The following is an 18,147-nucleotide window of genomic DNA, read 5'->3' as shown; positions in this document are numbered from 1 at the left end:
AAAGATAAGATAATACAACTTGCATATGCTACGTTTATGTCAATGCTAGCTGTTTCCGTACTTTGTAAACAACATGAGGATGAGTAATGAATGACTGAAATTTAAATTTTTGTGTTAACTAACCTTTTATAATGTAATTTATACAAGGATATCCAGGATATCCAGCAAAGTTCTGCAAATTTTTTTTCCCCCTGTTTTTAACTGCTTGCTTGATCATCAACAACTGAAGAATCAAAATTACAATCGCTCAATTAATATGATAAGGAGTGTGGTTGGTGAAGTGATCCTTTGATTATTATGCTTTTAAAATGAAAAAAATCCTTTGGTAACTCAATTGTAGTGGCTCTTCCCACGCTATATCTTTGGTGCTTAATGTGAATACAGTTAGAGCTATACTATAAGGTTTAGACTGTTGATGGTGTCCAGCACACTCAAATCAATGCAGGATAGGTCATTTCACAAAACGTAAATGACTGTAAAAAAAAACACCAACAAACAAAGATGAATCAACATCATATGTTAATCAAACTTTATTTTGATGATAAACCATGTTTTTCCAAATCATTTTCCTCTTCTTCCAATCCTTCAGAAACTCGTTCATGGGCATCTGTGGAATGTGTTTTCCCCAATGCTATTCAAAATACAAGGGAAATATTAGTCCATACAGGCAAAAGAGCATAGCAAAATCACCAGCGTTAAATGTTCGCCTCTGGGCGTATGAGTCTCACTCACTGCTATTAAAAACTTACTCATAACCAACCTATCTGCATTGGTTGCTTTGGTAATGATGAATATGTGGCTTCTAGGGATAACCATCATTAACCGGTTAAGTGGCAGTAAGAATTTTGACTGATTAATAGAGTTTATAGTATTTAAGAAGTTTCAGTCAACAGGAAATGTTATGAATCTGCCTGGAAGAGGATGTGTGTCTATATTGTCTTAATGCAGGGCGAGGTGGATAGATTGAGTGGCCAAACCAAAGACTCTCCAAGTCTCTGAGTTTGTTCAACTACCATCATGGAACAAGCCTCAGGGGTGTTAAAGTGTTAGTTCACCAAAAAATGAAAATTCTGTCATTTATTACTTACCCTCATGCCGTTCCACACCCGTAAGACCTTCATTCATCTTTGGAACACAAATTAAGATATTTTAGTTGAAATATGATGGCTCCGTGAGGCCTCCATAGGGAGCAATGACATTTCCTCTGTCAAGATCCATAAACGTACTAAAAACATATTTCAATCAGGTCATGTGAGTACAGTGGCTCAATATTAATATTATAAAGCGATGAGAATATTCGGAGCACCAAAGTCATGTGATTTCAGCCGTTGGCAGTTTGACACACGATCCGAATCATGATTCGATACACTGATTCATTTATGCTCCGATGCTTCATGAAGCAGTGTTTTGAAATCGGCCATCACTATATAAGTCAAAACCTTATTTTGTTATTTTGTTTTTTTGGTGCACCAAAAATATTCTCGTCACTTTATAATATTAATATTGAACCATTGTACTCGCATGAACTGATTTAAATATGTTTTTAGTACCTTTATGGATCTTGAGAGAGGAAATGTCATTGCTCTCTATAGAGGCCTCACTGAGCCATCGGATTTCAACTAAAATATCTTAATTTGTGTTCCGAAGATTAACAAAGGTCTTATGGGTGTGGAATGGTATGAGGGTGAATTATAAATTACAGAATTTTCATTTTTGGGTGAACTAAGCTTTTAATGTAACACCAGAGATTTTGATGTGAGTAAACATCCACATTTCTAAAGTTCTGTCAAAAGTAAATTAAACATCTTACCATGTTGCATCCCAGTTTTCACCAAGGCTTTCCGCAGGTGAATGTAGAAGCCAGGTGGTCTTCATTACATCAGTACCATTGTCTTCCTTGAAGATCTGGCCAGAGAATGCACTGCACGAGCCTAAACAAGAATTAACGTTTTTTTCACTCGTTGTTTTTCATTAACTCGTTGTTTTCCAGTAAAAATTGCCTAAGCATCCTCTAAACAAAATACATTTATTTGATAAGCAAAACTTCATAACATATTTACACTATTCAAAGTATATATTTGTTTTTGTCTTACTACACTGGAAAAACACTCACCTTTTATCTTCCAGGCCATGCAGAAGGCAATAGTAGTGGTCTGTTTGGTCTGGTCTGTGTTGATGTAGCCCACAAGTTCAGTGGTTTTTTCTTTTTGGCTGGAATCTTCTGTAGTAACAGCGGTTGTGTATTTCCCAGTAATCTGACCACTATCTTTCACCATCAGCTCCATCACAGAACCCAGTTCGTTTTCCCACTTTCCAGACACTGCTGAACTTCCGGCTTTCTAGATAAATAATTATAGTTCCAATCTGTAATTTGGTTTTATCTTAAATTTACAGGTTTAAATTACGGTACTGATTGTATCAAAGAGAACAAATTAGAACAAACAACTGAATATAAAAACTTTTTTAAAAATTCACATTCAAATTCGCTAGATAATGAAAACATTGATAAAACATTATAATGTTCCCTTGTGAAAAAGAAGTGCACTTAATTGTATTAAAAGTGCACTTTGTGTACTTAAAATCTTAAAGTATACTTTTTAAAAAGTGCACTTGCAGATAATATAATATAATTAAAATTAAAAAATATAATAAAAAATAATTAAAGGCCACTTTAGTGTACTTAAAAATAATATACTTTAATGACAATATTTATTAACACACTTAAGTGCACTTTTTAAAAATGCACTTTGTAATAATGTCTAATTAAGTTGTACTTAAAGAAAGTACACTTTAATGACAATATTTATTAACACGCTTAAGTGCACTTTTTGAAAATGCACATTGTAATAAGGTCTAATTAAGTTCCCTTTCGAAAGGGAACTTCAACTCTAATTAAGTTCCCTTTCGAAAGGGAACTTCAGCCTATGACGTCAAACGGCGCGAACCGTGATGTATAAAGGGAGCGCCTGAGGAAGCAGTCAATATCTTTGTTTGTGCCATTGTTTCACAAACTCTGGTAGGAAATTACTTCTTTGTTGTCTGCAAACGTTCAGGAGAATGTGTTCATCAGTGTCCCCTGGTTTGACACTTGATGTACACGTTTCTGGCGTTTTTCTGTCTGGTGAGGAGCGAACGCATAGATGTTGCTTGAGGGCGCCATCTATTTGTGTTTGTCTATTATTCACTGCGAGCGCCTCTTCTGTTCAGACGCTCTGTTCTCGTTTGACACTCTTTACGAGGGAGGAGGTGTCTGCATCTGTGCCTGTCATTGTAGCCCCGTGTGCTGAGGCAATACGGCGGCTGCAATCATAGGGCTCGCAGGTGAGCTCGCTGGGAAGTCTGAGAGAATTATATTTTCTCTCAGCTTCCCGGAGCTGACGAGGGTGTATTGTTAGATGACTGTGACGTCCGTGTTTGATGTCGCCGCGTCCGACAGCGACCGCTCCTCTGGCTGCTGGGTATGTGAGCCGCTGTGTTTTTGGGACGCACTTTTCGGCAGGCTGCAGCTGCCGTGAGTGTGTGTTAAGAAAGGAGATGCGCGTGGACGGTTCGACGAACGGTTCTTTTCTGTCCATGAATATTGCGGCTCCCATAGACTTTCCATTCTCTCCTGATCTCCGTGTTTGAGATCGGGAGGGCATGGAAAACCCCCCTGGCCGTTTAGATTTGGATCTGAGCCAGACAGACGGGAGGAGGAAGAAACAAGAGTAATGGGTGATCGATTGTAAACACCGTTGCGTTTGTAATCGATTCCCCAGCTATTTAAGGGCGATTTTATATCTACCCTCTCCTCTTCTTCTTTCACCTCCCATAAATATATATATATATTTCTACTTGCTCAGGTGTTTTTACAGTTAAGCTGTCAGCTGGCCTTTTTCTAAGGCTGCCTTCTAGCTTGATAGTGAAAGTGCTTTTAGGCTTTAAAGAACTTTTGATTTCTTCCTTCTTCATGCTTTAAATAAGGAGGTAATATCTTTGTTGCCACAGGAAGGTAACCTGGGTCCATATTTTTATGTTTAAGTTTTTTATGTCCATTTTATTTTTATGTTTCTCCTGTATAGCTTTCCTGAGCATGTAGTCAGTAAAGTTAGAAGGGGCTTTTTTTGGGCAAAATAACTGTAGCATTAGGTTGGCTAGTTTTCAAAACATGCAGGCCGCTTTATGGCCACTATTTTGTAGCCTCCTATGTTAGAGTAGCTTCTCAGCTAATACTTTAGTTTGGTTTGAGTTAGCACTCGTCGCTTCAGTTATTTGTGTGCAGGACGGCTTATCAGCCGCCTGGCACTGTTTGCTTGCAGTGCTTCATTTTCTCCTCATACTTGAAGGTTTGAAGATGAAGCCCAAGCTTTGCTTGGCCCAGTAGGCCTTAGCTAGCGGCTAGGCTAGAGCTAGGTTAGGTGTTTGTTTGTTTACATTCCCGTTATTTACTATCCCCTTGTGGTCGTATAGTTCCTAGTTCTGGCCTCCTCCTGAGGGAGTTGGTGGCCGTTTTTGCCCATATTCCCCTTCATATTGATGTGAGCTTACTCTAGTGCTGCCACAGGTTAACACCTGTTTCTGTGATAGCAGGCTGTGACTGGCCACTGTCTATGAACGTGGTGTTTTATTGTACTCCCCGGTTAGGGTTTGTGTTTCACTGAGTGCATCACCTGTTGGATTGCACACTCGGGGTGAGTGTAGAGAGTCCTATTCTGGTTAGAATAGTATATTCTCGACTTCCCCCAGTCGATCATGACCACAGCAGCTGTTTTACACTTGCTTTTAGATTGTTGGCTCTTTATTATAGCCTCTCTTTATTACAGCTTGTTTTTGGGGTGCTGTTGGTTTACGATCACTAGTTTGCTCACACTTTTTAGCACTGCCTCAGGCTTATGCTCACGTTATTTGAGGTGTTAGGCCTTATAGGTCTTCCTTATACCGTGATAGCATATTTATATGTACATTGCCTGTTGGAATGTGTAGGCTTAAGCTCAGGTTGTGTAGCTAGTTCCCCACAGTTATCGTGTAGGGTCTAGAACTGGTCCCCTTTGAGCAATGGCCCTGTTATGACCACGGGCTGGCGCCACATGGTGCTTAAAAGTAGTAGGCCTTACCAGGCCTCCTTTGTAGCCTCTGTGTTGGCCCAGCTGGGTTGGTTATATCTAGATTCTCTCCATGGTTGAGTCATGTCTTATGACACATGCCGCCATTGGCCACGCCCCCTCTGTACGAATAAGCCTTAGTTCAGGCTTTTCGTTGAGTTCTGTGGCGTAATGTGTACTTCTCCTACCTATGGGTCTTTCGAGTACTGGCCTGTTGGCTGGCATTTGTCATAGGTTACCACTGGTTGTTGCCATGTGTTCATGGAGGTTGTAGGCCCTCATCAGGGCCTCCTTTTGTTCTGCATGTTGGCACAGCTTTGTGTGGGTTTTTTGTATGTCTCTTCACCATGGGTGAATCGTGATTGCACTAGCTGACGCCGCGTGTTTCACGAGTCGTAGGCTTTCACAGGCCTCCTTTGCTATCACGCTGGAGTTTGGCTTTGTACTCCTCTCGCTTAGAGAGTAAAAGGTACTTTTACTGAGTACATTTAGAGTGCATTTGCTTCCTTAAGGATAACACTGCCACGAGCTGATGCCACGTGTCTGCTGAGGTTATAGGCCCATGGGGCCTTCTTTAGCGTGTGATGGGGTACGCTGTACTCCTCTTGCTTAAAGAGTAGAAAGGTGCTTTTACCGAATACACTGCTCGTTGGATTGTGTTGGATGGGCTGTTTTCGTGGGCACTCACAGCTACTTAATTACTTGGTGGTCATGCTTCCAGCATGCTGTGTTTCAGGTGCTTGGCCTTACGGGCCATCCCGGAATATCGCCTCATGTGTTGAGTTTCTGTGGAATGCTTTGTTCATTATTAAGAACTCTAGTTATGTTGTAGGCCCTTTGTTCCGGCCTCCATGACTATGTGCCCACAGTACGGTCTGTCTGTTAGGTTGAGCTTCGTACTTCCCTTTTGGGTTGACTGTGTAATTGTGCTTAGCTCCCTAAGCTGGTCATTGGTTGTAGACTTCTGTGAAGTCTCCCGTTCAGACTGGCCCCAGGCTGGTTTGTGCTCCCCTGTACCAGGGTTTTTCTAGCGCACAGCTTCCTCAGTGCTTTATCAGCCACTGAGTAGATCCTAGGAAGAGCGGATTTTACTCCCCTCAGTACGAGGGTTTATAGCGCTTAGCTGAGTTCTGCTCTCCGGGATGCCCATCTCTTAATGGCCACTAGCTGACGCTGCATGTAACGGGTAGGCCCTCGGGGCCTCCTTTGGAAAAAAGTGTACCTTTTTGCGTTTCTTTTGACAAGAAACAGTGAAAGGAATTTTGTCGCTGGCTGGCCAGGGCTCCGGCTGACTCATTAACCTCCTCTGTAGTCGGTTTATTCTGCCTGGAGCTTGATAACACTGCCACGAGCTGATGCCACGTGTCTGCTGAGGTTATAGGCCCATGGGGCCTTCTTTAGCACGTGATGGCATACGCTGTACTCCTCTTGCTTAAAGAGTAGGAAGGTGCTTTTACCGAGTACACTGCTCGTTGGATTGTGTTGGACGGGCTGTTTCGTGGGCACTCACAGCTACCTAATCATTTGGTTGGTCATGCGCTTAGCATGCTATGTTTTCAGTCGAATGGCCTTATGGGCCATCCTGAATACCACCTTATGGATTGGGTTCTTGTTGTGATATTAGTTAATTATAAGAACTTTAGTTATGTTGTAGGCCCCTTCTGGTCGGCCTCCATGGCTATGTGCCTACAGTATGGTCTGTCAGTTAGGTTGAGCTTCGTACTTCCCTTTGGGTTGACTGTGTAATTGTGCTTAGCTCCCTAAGCTGGTCATTGGTTGTAGACTTCTGTGAAGCCTCCCATTCAGACTGGCCCCAGGCTGGTTTGTGCTCCCCTGTACCAGGGTTTTTTCTAGTGCACAGCCTCCTCAGCACTTTTATCAGAAGCTGAGTAGATCCTAGGATGAGTGGTTGTACTCCCCTCATACAAGGGTTTATAGCGCTCAGCTGAGTTCCGCTCTCCAGGATGCCCATCTCTGCGTGTGGGTTTGAGTTGCTTACTGCCTTTTCGCAGTCACTCTTTCCTGCTCTCCTCTTTGGAGTTTGCGCTTGGAGATTCTGTGTATCAGACAAGGTTGGCCAGGCTAGGATTGGCTTTCGCTAGATTAGTAAGGCCTCCTTGGTGGCATTGGGGGTGATTTTGTCCCCCCCTAGTGACTGGCCAGGATTCCTTTTGGACTCTTGGCCACATTCCCTTAGAGGGACCACTTTCTATGGTTTGTTGGTCCCAGATGCTCGAGCAGCCTTGGCAGGCCTTTTACGGAAGGCCTCTTTTAGGCTCAGCTTGGGCTGTTGGCCGTAGGGAATGCTGTCACTGACAGCCTTGGAGAAATTGATCCTGGTTTTTCCCTGGAACTGCCGGTCGTTTGTCCAGACATTTTGGGCATGCATTCTCCTCTAGCATGGTGGCGTGGGTATATCGTTCCCCATAGCACAATCAGTGCAGAGTTGAAGTTCCCTTTCGAAAGGGAACGTCTCAGGTTACGCATGTAACCATGGTTCCCTGAGAACAGGGAACGAGACTCTGAGCTTTCCGGCCATGCTTCGGGATGCCTGCTGAACAGTCCCTCAAAGACAAAAAGATGTTGACTGCTTCCTCAGGCGCTCCCTTTATACATCAGGGTTCGCGCCGTTTGACGTCATAGGCTGTCGCCGGCCAATAGGATTGGAGTGTTGTGATTTTTGGCATTTCGAACACGAGTCACGAGTGACGTTCCCCATAGTGCAATCAGCGCAGAGTCTCGTTCCCTGTTCTCAGGGAACCATGGTTACATGCGTAACCTGAGATGTTTTACTTAAAGAAAGTACACTTTAATGACAATATTTATTAACACGCTTAAGTGCACTTTTTAAAAATGCACTTTGTAATAATGTCTAAGTTGTACTTAAAGTACACTTTAATGACAATATTTATTAACACGCTTAAGAATTAAGTATTAAGTAACACGCTTTATTGACACGCACTTTGTAACAATGTCTAATTAACTTTACTTAAAGTAAGTACACTTTCATGACAATATTTCTAAACATGCTTAAGAGCACTTTTTAAAAATGCACTTAATTTTTACTTATGACTTTATCGTGTTTTAAATAAGTACACTTATTCTGATGTATTAACTATTACACTAAAGCACATGAAAAATAATTTATTTTAATTTCAACTTAAGTGTGTTGTCCAAAATGACATTTGTTAATGTATTTTAAATGTGCTTAGTCTTTAATATATACTGTGTGCATTAATACACTTGAAATTTATTTTTCTTTTAAATTTCAATACACCTGCTTATTGTTACAATAGGACCAGCCAGGAGACAGGAGATAGGTTAACAGGTAGTTTATTGAACACAAGCAGAGTATATTGGTGATAACAGGTGAGTAAACAGATGCAAGTTCGTGACTGATGAATGGTATAGAGAATGATACTGTCTTTTTGTGGTTGCAGAGTGGCAATGGAGAATGATACTTGCTGAATGGATTCAATGACTGCAGACAACACTTCACACCAGACTGGAGACGAAGGAAGGAACTTGGAGATAAGGAAGACAGGTAAGTAGCGAAGAGAGTCCTTGAGGAAAGCATTCAGGTAAGTCCTTTGATGCAAACGAGACCAGACAATGTAACTGTGTGTGTGAGTGGCTTAAGTAGTGCTGGTGATGAGAGTGCTGATGAGGTGCAGGTGACGGTGATTAGTATTCCGGAGATGGTGCGCGCTGTGATTGGACGGTGCTGGAGCCTGGTGTGTCTGTGACAGTACCCCCCCCCCTCCACGGCCCGCTCCTGAGGGCCGCGGACCCCGACGACGTGGCGGTCTACCTCTTCCACGAGGTGCAGGTCTGTTGGGATGTGTCGAGTGGAAGGTGTCCAGCAGGTTGGGATCTAGGATGTCATTGCGTGGTACCCAGGAACGTTCCTCAGGGCCATAGCCCTCCCAGTCCACGAGGTATTCGAGTTGTCCGCCACGACGCCGGGAGTACAAGATCTCTCGCACCTAGTATGCAGCTCCATCGTCCAGTATGAGTGGAAGGGGGGGCTCGGCTTCTGTCACACCAGGCTCTGTGGGGAGAGGAACAGAAGGGTGGTGATGCTTTAATAGTGACACATGGAAAGTTGGGTGAATACGATACTCAGGTGGTAACTGTAACTTATAGGTGACTGGGTTGACCTGCTCCGTGATGGTGAACGGGCCAATGAATCTGGGACTCAGCTTACGGCAGGGTAGGCGCATGCGGATATCTCTGGTGGACAACCAGACCTTCTGTCCGGGTTGGTAAGCAGGGGCCTCGGAACGTCGTAGATCCGCGGCCATCCTGCGCCTACGAAGAGCCCGTTGTAGCTGGTGATGGGCTGAGTCCCAGACCCTCTCGCTCTCTCGGAACCAGTAATCTACTGATGGCACGTCAGATGGTTCCCCGGACCAGGGGAACAGTGGGGGTTGGTAGCCAAGTACGCACTGGAAAGGTGTCAGGCCGGTGGTCGATTGGCGGAGGGAGTTTTGTGCATACTCTGCCCAACCCAGATACTGGTTCCAAGAGTTCTGGTGGCTGTGGCAGAAGGTACGGAGGAATCGCCCGATTTCTTGGATCTACCGCTCTGTCTGCCCGTTCGACTGCGGATGGTATCCCGAGGAGAGGCTCACGGTCACACCTAGGAGTGAGAAGAAGGCTTTCCATACCCGTGAGATGAATTGAGGTCCTCTGTCGGACACGATGTCTTTGGGGATTCCGTAGTATCTGAAGATGTTGTTGAACATGATTTCAGCGGTTTCCATGGCTGAGTCGGCAGGATTTGGAGAACCTGTCCACGACTACGAAGACGCATGTGAATCCATTGGAGGCTGGGAGATCTGTAACAAAGTCTACTCGTAGGTGTGACCAGGGTCAGTTGGGAACGGGCAGAGGAAGAAGCTTGCCGGATGGTAAATGGCGTGGACTCTTTGACATGGCGCATTCCTTGCATCCCTGCATGTACCTTCTGATGTCGGCAGCCACCAGAAGCGCTCTTTCAGCAGCGAGAGGGTTTCATTGACCCCCGGGTGGCCAGTGCCTAGTGAGGAGTGTGCCGAGTGGATCAGTGGAGTGCGCCGTGTTCTGGAGATGTATTGCAAGCCCTGGGGGCAACCCGGCGGAGTGTTGGTGAAGGCATTGGAAGAGGGAAGAGTCTCTTGAGACCAGGAGATGGGACTGACGATCATTTGTTCAGGTAGGATGGGCTCGGGTTCTTCCATGGTTTCATCTGGAGCATGGATACGTGACAGAGCATCTACTTTGACGTTTCTGAAGCCTGGACGGTAGGAATTGGTGAAGTTGAAACGTGTGAAGAAAAGAGCCCAACGGGCCTGTCTGGGATTGAGTCTTTTGGCGGCTCGGAGGTACTCCAGGTTCTTGTGATCGGTTAAGACCAGGAAAGGGTGTCGGGCTCCCTCTAACTAATGCCTCCACTCCTCGAGGGCCAGCTTGACAGCTAAGAGTTCTCGGTTGCCGATGTCATAGTTCACCTCCGCCGGGTTGAGCTTGCGGGAGAAGAAGGCACATGGATGGAGTCGGCTCGGGTTCCCCTGCTGCTGCGACAATACCGCTCCAACTCCGGTGGTTGAGGCGTCGACTTCGACGATGAAGGCCTTGTCAGGATCAGGGTGTACCAGGAGTGGAGCGGTCATGAAGGCTTGTTTCAAGGTGTTGAATGCTTCTGTGGTGGCAGGTGTCCAGGACAGAGACTTGGGCTTGTTGCGGAGGAGACTTGTGAGTGGGCTGGTTATGAAACTGTCACTTTGGATGAATCTTCTATAAAAGTTGGCGAAGCCGAGGAAACGCTGGAGCTCCTTGACTGTAGTGGGAGTTGGCCAGTCTTTGATGGCTGCCACCTTCCCCTCGTCCATCCGGATGCCACAGTGCAGTTCCTTGGTTATAACATCGACCACAGAGGACTGGTGGAAGGAGCATTTCTCGGCTTTGAGGAAGAGCTGGAAGTCTCTCAGGCGTTGCAGGACCTCCGCAAGGTGGCGTTGATGGTCGGCCATACTCCGGGAGTAGATCAAGATGTCATCTATGTATACCAGCACGAACTTGTGGAGGAACTCCCGGAGCACCTCGTGGATGAAGTCTTGGAAGACGGAGGGGGGCGTTGACCAGGCCATACGGCATTACCAGATATTTGTAGTGGCCGGTGGGCGTGACGAAGGCGGTCTTCCACTCGTCCCCCTCATGTATCCGGACGAGATTGTAGGTGCTGCGGAGGTCCAACTTGGTGAACACAGTGGCACCGCGGAGGTGTTCCAGGGCAGCTGGGATGAGAGGAAGGGGGTATCTGAACTTGACGGTTATGGAGTTGAGAGCCCGGTAGTCGATGCATGACCGCAAGCCTCCGTCATTTTTTGCCACGAAGAAGAACCTAGAAGCAGCAGGGGAAGTTGATGGTCGGATGTATTCCTGAGCCAGCGCCTCCTCGATGTAATCCACCATGGCCTTCTCCTCCGGGATGGATAAGGGGTAGATCTTACCCCTTGGCACTGACGCACCCGGAAGCAGGTCAATGGTGCAGTCCCATGGCCGGTGTGGAGGCAGCTTGGAGGCTCTCTTGGCGCAGAATACGTCGCTGAAGGGGGCGTAGCAGGACGGGATGTCCACGGATTGTTTCTTGAGGGGACTCTCAATGGATGTGGCACAGACAGGTAGGGAGTCGGAGCAAGGAGATTTGGGAACAGGTAGGATGGAGAAACATTTCGGAAAGCAGGTGTCGCCCCACTTCAGGACTTCTCCAGTTTTCCAAGAGAGGATGGGATTGTGCTGCTGCAACCACGGGCGCCCTAAAATCACGTCAGCGGTGGAACCCTCCAGAACCAGCATTTGAATGTCCTCGATATGCAGCACTCCGATTTGCAGTTGAACTGGATCTGTAATATGACTGACGTGTCTTCTACTCACAGGTTTGCCTGTTATTGAGTGGATCTGGTAGGTGGATGGCATGTTCTTGGTCTTGATATTGAGCTGACGACAGAGGGCGCCAGAGATGAAGTTTCCCGCTGACCCACAATCAAGGAGGGCGGATATTGGAAGAGAAACATCGGCAGCAGTAAGAGTTATAGTCGTGGTGAGTGGTTTATGCGACTGGAGAGTAGAGATAATGGCACTCACCATGGGGCGTGGAGGACGTGTTGGGCATGAGGAGAGTACATGCCTCGGTAATCTGCAATATAAACAAAGATTCTGGGTCAGCCTTCTCTGTCTTTCAGCAGGAGTCAGCTGTGAAGACTCAACTTGCATGGGTTCATGAGCTGGTTCTGGGGTGCTGACAGATTCTGGTTGGCAGAGGAAGGTGTTGTGTAGAGCCTGACCCTGGTGCTCTTCGAGACACGACTGCATACGAGTGGCGAAGCGTATTGACAGTTGGATGAAGCGTTCAAGCCCGATGGTGTCCTCGTATGCAGCGAGATGCAACCGCACTCGAGGATCCAATCCTTGACGGTATGACGTCAGCAGTGCTTGTTCATTCCATCCACTCTTGGCGGCAAGGGTTCTGAACTAAAGAGCATATTCGTTAACAGACATTTTTCCTTGTCGTAAATTATACAGTTTCTCACCGATAGACGAGTCCCATGATGGTTTTCCAAACACTTCCCGGAAGTGTTCTATGAAGCCAGAATATGTCTGTGTCACGGTATTGTTCTGGGACCAGATGGAATCAGCCCACTGTAACGCTCTACCAGAAAGTTGTGAAATGAGAAACGCTACCTTTGAGTAGTCAGTGGGGAACAAGTGCGGTTGCATCTCCAGGGTCAGGGAAACTTGCAGGAGGAATCCATTGCAGTCCTCCGCCGAACCAGAGTAGGGCGCCGGTTTGGCCATGGGACTGGTGTAGACGGGTAGTGAATGAGAGGTGACGGTGGATGCGGAAGTGATGGCGGGAGCTGGAGCTGGAGCTGGCGGTGGCGTTGGTGGTGGTGGCTGCACGTTGAAAGTGCGGCGAAAAGCATCCACCAAATCCTGGAAGGGGTCTGAGTGACTCATGCTTGTGTTCCGCTGTTATGGTCCGGTCTTCTGTTACAATAGGACCAGCCAGGAGACAGGAGATAGGTTAACAGGTAGTTTATTGAACACAAGCAGAGTATATTGGTGATAACAGGTGAGTAAGCAGATGCAAGTTCGTGACTGATGAATGGTATGGAGAATGATACTGTCCTTTTGTGGTTTCAGAGTGGCAATGGAGAATGATACTTGCTGAATGGAGTCGATGACTGCAGACAACACTTCACACCAAACTGGAGATGAAGGAAGGGACTTGGAGACAAGGAAGACAGGTAAGTAGCGAAGAGAGTCCTTGAGGAAAGCATTCAGGTAAGTCCTTTGGTGCAAACGAGACCGGACAATGTAACTGTGTGTGTGAGTGTCTTAAGTAGTGCTGGTGATGAGAGTGCTGATGAGGTGCAGGTGACGGTGATTAGTATTCCGGAGATGGTGCGTGCTGTGATTGGACGGTGCTGGAGCCTGGCGTGTCTGTGACACTTATACAGTATAATCCAGTACAACTTATTGTTGAAATTTTTATCACCAGCTCCTGCTCTAAACTTGACTAGTGTCAGTTTTCTACATAATATTTGATATAAAATGTAATTTATGGAGTGCTGTATTTGTGATACTTAAGTCCGTGTGAACCGGAAGTTGCAAACAACTTTTCTCCAGTGTTGTGACGTATTTCCAAGTGAAACGGAATACTGAATAGAGGGCAGAGCTTTACTTTAGCGCTCCTCCTCTCCATATCTCGCTCATAGCAGACACACGGTTGCAGAGGAGTGGTTTACGCATTTTCAACCCAAGCCGTCAAACTGACGTTATCAGAGAAGGAACGCCATTCCGGACCGCAAGTAACTTTTCAGATTTTGATTAAAGATTACCACGACAAACAATTTTTTTTTCTGTGTTTTAACTTGCACGGATTAATTGTTCACCACAAGACTCACTTGTGGTGAATTTCACCACAACAATTTCAATTGCTCAATTGTTCACTTGAATCATGATTCAGATCACGTGTCAAACTGCCAATGGCTGAAATCACGTGACTTTGACGCTCCGAACAGCAGATTCGACATACTGATTCATCTGTGCTCTGATGCTTCATGAAGCATTGTTTTGAAATCAGCCATCACTAAGTAAGTCGTTATTTAGTTTTTTTGGCCCTCCAAAAATATTCTCGTCACTTTATAATATTAATATTAAACCACTGTACTCACATGAACCGATTTAAATATGTTTTTAGTACATTAATGGATCTTGAGAGAGGAAGTGTCATTGCTCCCTATGGAGGCCTCACGGAGCTATCGGATTTCAACTAAAATATCTTAATTTGTGTTCTGAAGATGAACGAAGGTTTTACGGGTGTGGAACGGCATGAGAGTAAGTAATAAATGACAGAATTTTCATTTTTGGGTGAACTAACCCTTTAAGCATGAATTAATGCATATTAGTGCACAAAGATTGTAAAGTTTTACCCAAACAAGTATTTCTTACCTCCATGTTTCAGGTTCCAAAGTTTACTTGAGAGTGGGTGAGAGAGAGTGAAAAAAGAACACATAGTTACTTCATAAATTAGATGTTTAGGGTAGATAATGAAACAGAATACAGCTAAAATTCTCATTTATAAAAATCAACTTAAACAAAAAAGGAAGGAAGGATGGAAGGATGCCTTGAATATTTCCTGGAGGTAACATGAACACACCAAACCTGGAATTCTACTTCCTCATTTCATCATATTTAAGTCATTAATACATATGCATTTTGCACTACCAACCCTGTGATACTACAATATAAGAGCCAGCAGAGTTGAGGCAATCAGATATTCAGAAGATTTGCACAAAAGTGATTCTGTTTATTAAGTGTGTTATCATTATTGCTCAGTCATCATTTAATTAATTATCTAATTATATCAATAACTGCAGCACTCGTTTGTAACGGGAAAAATATGTATTTACATGCATCATATTATTATTGCAGTGTTCCCTTTAAGACACTGATGGCTTCACTAATAATGCGCACTAAGAGCTGATAATGTAGAAGGACTACTTGACTGTCATGAGAACCACAGTAGATGATAATTTTGCTCTACCTTCTTGTTATAATTTTGCTTTTATTTTATTTGTAATGGTAAGAAAGAGTTAATCCTCATGTATGAGAGGAGGGTGTGCCTGTGTATCTGCCAGTAAACATGTGGAATACAGACTTTTCGCCTTCAAGCTCTTTCCTATCATAGATTTAACGAGAGTTATCTGGGTCACGTTCAGTGTTTAACATTTTGTAGATCGGGACAATATGTACACTGAGCAGCGTTAATATTTTGAGGTAACTTTGAGGTAGGTTTGCTGTGGTAGTCGTTGTAAATGGGGTTACATGCTATTACATCACTTAACCATCACGGCCCGCCCCCATTGTCATTTAGCTTTTTTTATAGAAATAAATACCAGAGTAAAAGGGTGGACACACTACATTTTTCGTTCCAGTGACTTCCATTCATACTGTTTTAGATTTTGATGTTGATATTGCTATTTACCTGTTTCAATGGTTTTATTTGTTTGCTTTTAATTTAAGGCCATATATACTTGAATGCTTGAATGATTATGAAATTAAGTAACTGCAATACTTCCTTTGTTTGTTATAAGATAATATGACTAAGCAACAGTTGTGAAAGTTAGGTTTTTGAGTTTGATGATTGTAACCAACCACAAAAGTTAACAATAAGGATGAAGAGAGCATGTTGCAACCTAAAGCAGAGGTGGGCCAGACGAAGACTTCGGCGAAGAAGAGGAAGAGTGCTAGAAGACAACAGCGTAGGCGACAAAGGAAGGACATCCGGCTTAGTAAGCAAGAAATACAGAGACTGATACGCCTACAGCAGGAAGATTGGATCATAGAAATTGATCAGTTGATGAGTAACATGAAGATGGAATGTCTCAAATTAGTATAAAAGTCTGAAGGGTAAAAGGCCTCCTCAGATGCTGCCTGCATTAAGCATAGGAGGACACCTGATACCCTAACGAGGGGCGCTGAACAGCATCTCCAATATTGCTGGGTAAGCTAGGTTATAGAGCTTTTTAGCTTAAGCTGATTTAAGTTTTATTTTGTTTTATTTTGCATTAACTGCTTTGTATTGTAATCAATAAAAGAGAGATTTTATTGTTACGTTTGCCTTCCGTGAGACTTTACTTATAACTACAAACTGAGCCTCGACAAAGAACAACCACAAGGTAGTCTTCTATGTCATTTCTGCATGACTTCAATCTGCTGGCGGGTCCTTACCCTACCTGAATAATCATAGGGTTAAAAGGTGTACTATAAATGGTCACACCGACTAACATGGCGCCCAACGTGAGTGGCTTTAGGTTTGAGTTTTAAGTTGAAAGTGTAGAAATCACATTAAAGAGTTGTCTGTAAGACCCACGTAGACCAATCCAGAAAGGATTTGGTTAGATATTAGTCTAGAGATACTTAGTATATTCCAGTCCAGAGAAAGGACTGAAGGGCCAGGAAACAGGATCGCTACCCGTGAGACCTAGAGAGGGGTCTAGAGGGGCTATTGAGAAACCTGTAGTAGGGGATGCCCTAGTATGGCAGGTAAGAAAGCCCAGAGAAAATCCAGTAATATCTTAATTCAAGCCTACACCTGGGGAGACCACCGGGTAAAAGCATGGGAGAAAAAGGCCTTGAGGGCAGAGACCTTGGTTCAAGAGATAGAGCCAGGTCAGATACTTTTATGGGTACCAAGCCGAGATGGATTGCAAAGAGGTAATTTCCAGGAATCTGAAGTTGCTTTAGCAGTCATACAGTGGGACATAGAGTTAGGAAGTCACTATGGACAGGAAGTGCCTATCCAGTGCAAAACCTCAGAGTCAGAGAGCATTATGAGCATGAAATGAAAACCATGGGGAAAACAAAGCTGAATACTATAAGTGGAAAGTTCCAGGGTGAAGTTCCAAATATGGAGCAAGTTAGGATTTACCGGGAAGCAATGACAGACTTTCAAAATGCAAGTGAAATCCTTCTTACTTTACCACCAGAGGAGGAAGATAGAGATAGTATTATAAACATAGCAGAACCGCACTTACCTAGGTCTGCAGTCACAACAGAAGAACAATCTGGAGAAGAGATTAGACTGTTAATAAAAAATGTAATTGGAGAAGCTACACTGTCAGAAAAAAAGGTACGGTGCTGTCACTGGGGCTGTACCCTAAGGTACAAAGGTAAAAAGGTACATCTTTGTACCTTACTTATCCCTAAATGGTGCATATTAGTAGTACCTTAAAGGTACATATTAGTACTTTAAAAGTGCATATTTGTACCTTAAAGGTACATATTAGTACCTTTTTACCTTTGTACTTTAGGGTACAGCCCCAGTGACAGCACCGTACCTTTTTTTTCTGACAGTGTAACGACAGAGATGATAAAGAAATACATATGTCCCCAGTAGTCACAGAACAATGTCTAGAGGGACTCGTAGATGGAATAATAGAAATGTCCCAAGAAATTCAAATGACTATAAATCTCGTTAAAGAGAGAGATCGAGATAAAATAAAAAATATTATTAAACAGCAAAAAGAGAAGTATGAAGTACTGCCAAGGCTAGCAGAAACCATAAGTAAGATTAAACCTACTGCACCTTGAGAAGATGACCTTGAACCCCAAGAGACAGAAGATCAATGGTCACAAGAATGGCTGTCAGATTCTATTAAGCAAGACACAATAGAAGAGAGTGACAGTCAAAGTAGTGAGTCATCAGATAACAATCTTAGAGAAGTAAGGTTATGTAATAAGAGGGCAGGAAAGCTTGAGATCAGGAGGGTGTTACATCAGATAAAGAACAATTGGCCTGAAGTAATCATCAAATGAGTAAAATACAAAAACCCAATCAGCAGAGAGAGAGGTAGATCATTAGAATGGAAGTGGGATCGAAAAATAATTGAAGGATGCAGTCTAACGTATGGCTAAATGAGGTCAGCTAGTAGGTCCCCATCAGCCAAAAGCATAGCTAAGGCAGAGGGATGGCCAAAGTCTGGAAAACAGGCTATATTCCAGGAAGGTTATTCCT

The 18,147-nt window shown here is 44.1% G+C and overlaps 1 protein-coding gene across 1 annotated transcript; it reads right to left on the bottom strand.

Moving 5' to 3' along the window:
* Positions 1-515: 515 nt before the first annotated feature.
* On the bottom strand, positions 516-17,812 carry LOC137024919 (avidin-like). The gene is made up of 6 exons (XM_067392874.1): positions 17,719-17,812; positions 17,168-17,197; positions 14,580-14,605; positions 2,114-2,339; positions 1,811-1,931; positions 516-631 (listed from the first exon to the last, which is right to left on the bottom strand). The coding sequence occupies exons 3-6, from the start codon at positions 14,583-14,585 to the stop codon at positions 598-600; spliced, it is 387 nt and encodes a 128-aa protein (XP_067248975.1). The 5' UTR covers positions 14,586-14,605; positions 17,168-17,197; positions 17,719-17,812; the 3' UTR covers positions 516-597.
* Between the last annotated feature and the right edge of the window lie 335 nt (positions 17,813-18,147).

This window comes from Chanodichthys erythropterus, chromosome 8, assembly GCF_024489055.1.
Source record: "Chanodichthys erythropterus isolate Z2021 chromosome 8, ASM2448905v1, whole genome shotgun sequence".
Lineage (NCBI taxonomy): Eukaryota > Metazoa > Chordata > Actinopteri > Cypriniformes > Xenocyprididae > Chanodichthys > Chanodichthys erythropterus.
This window is presented reverse-complemented; position numbering and strand designations above follow the sequence as displayed.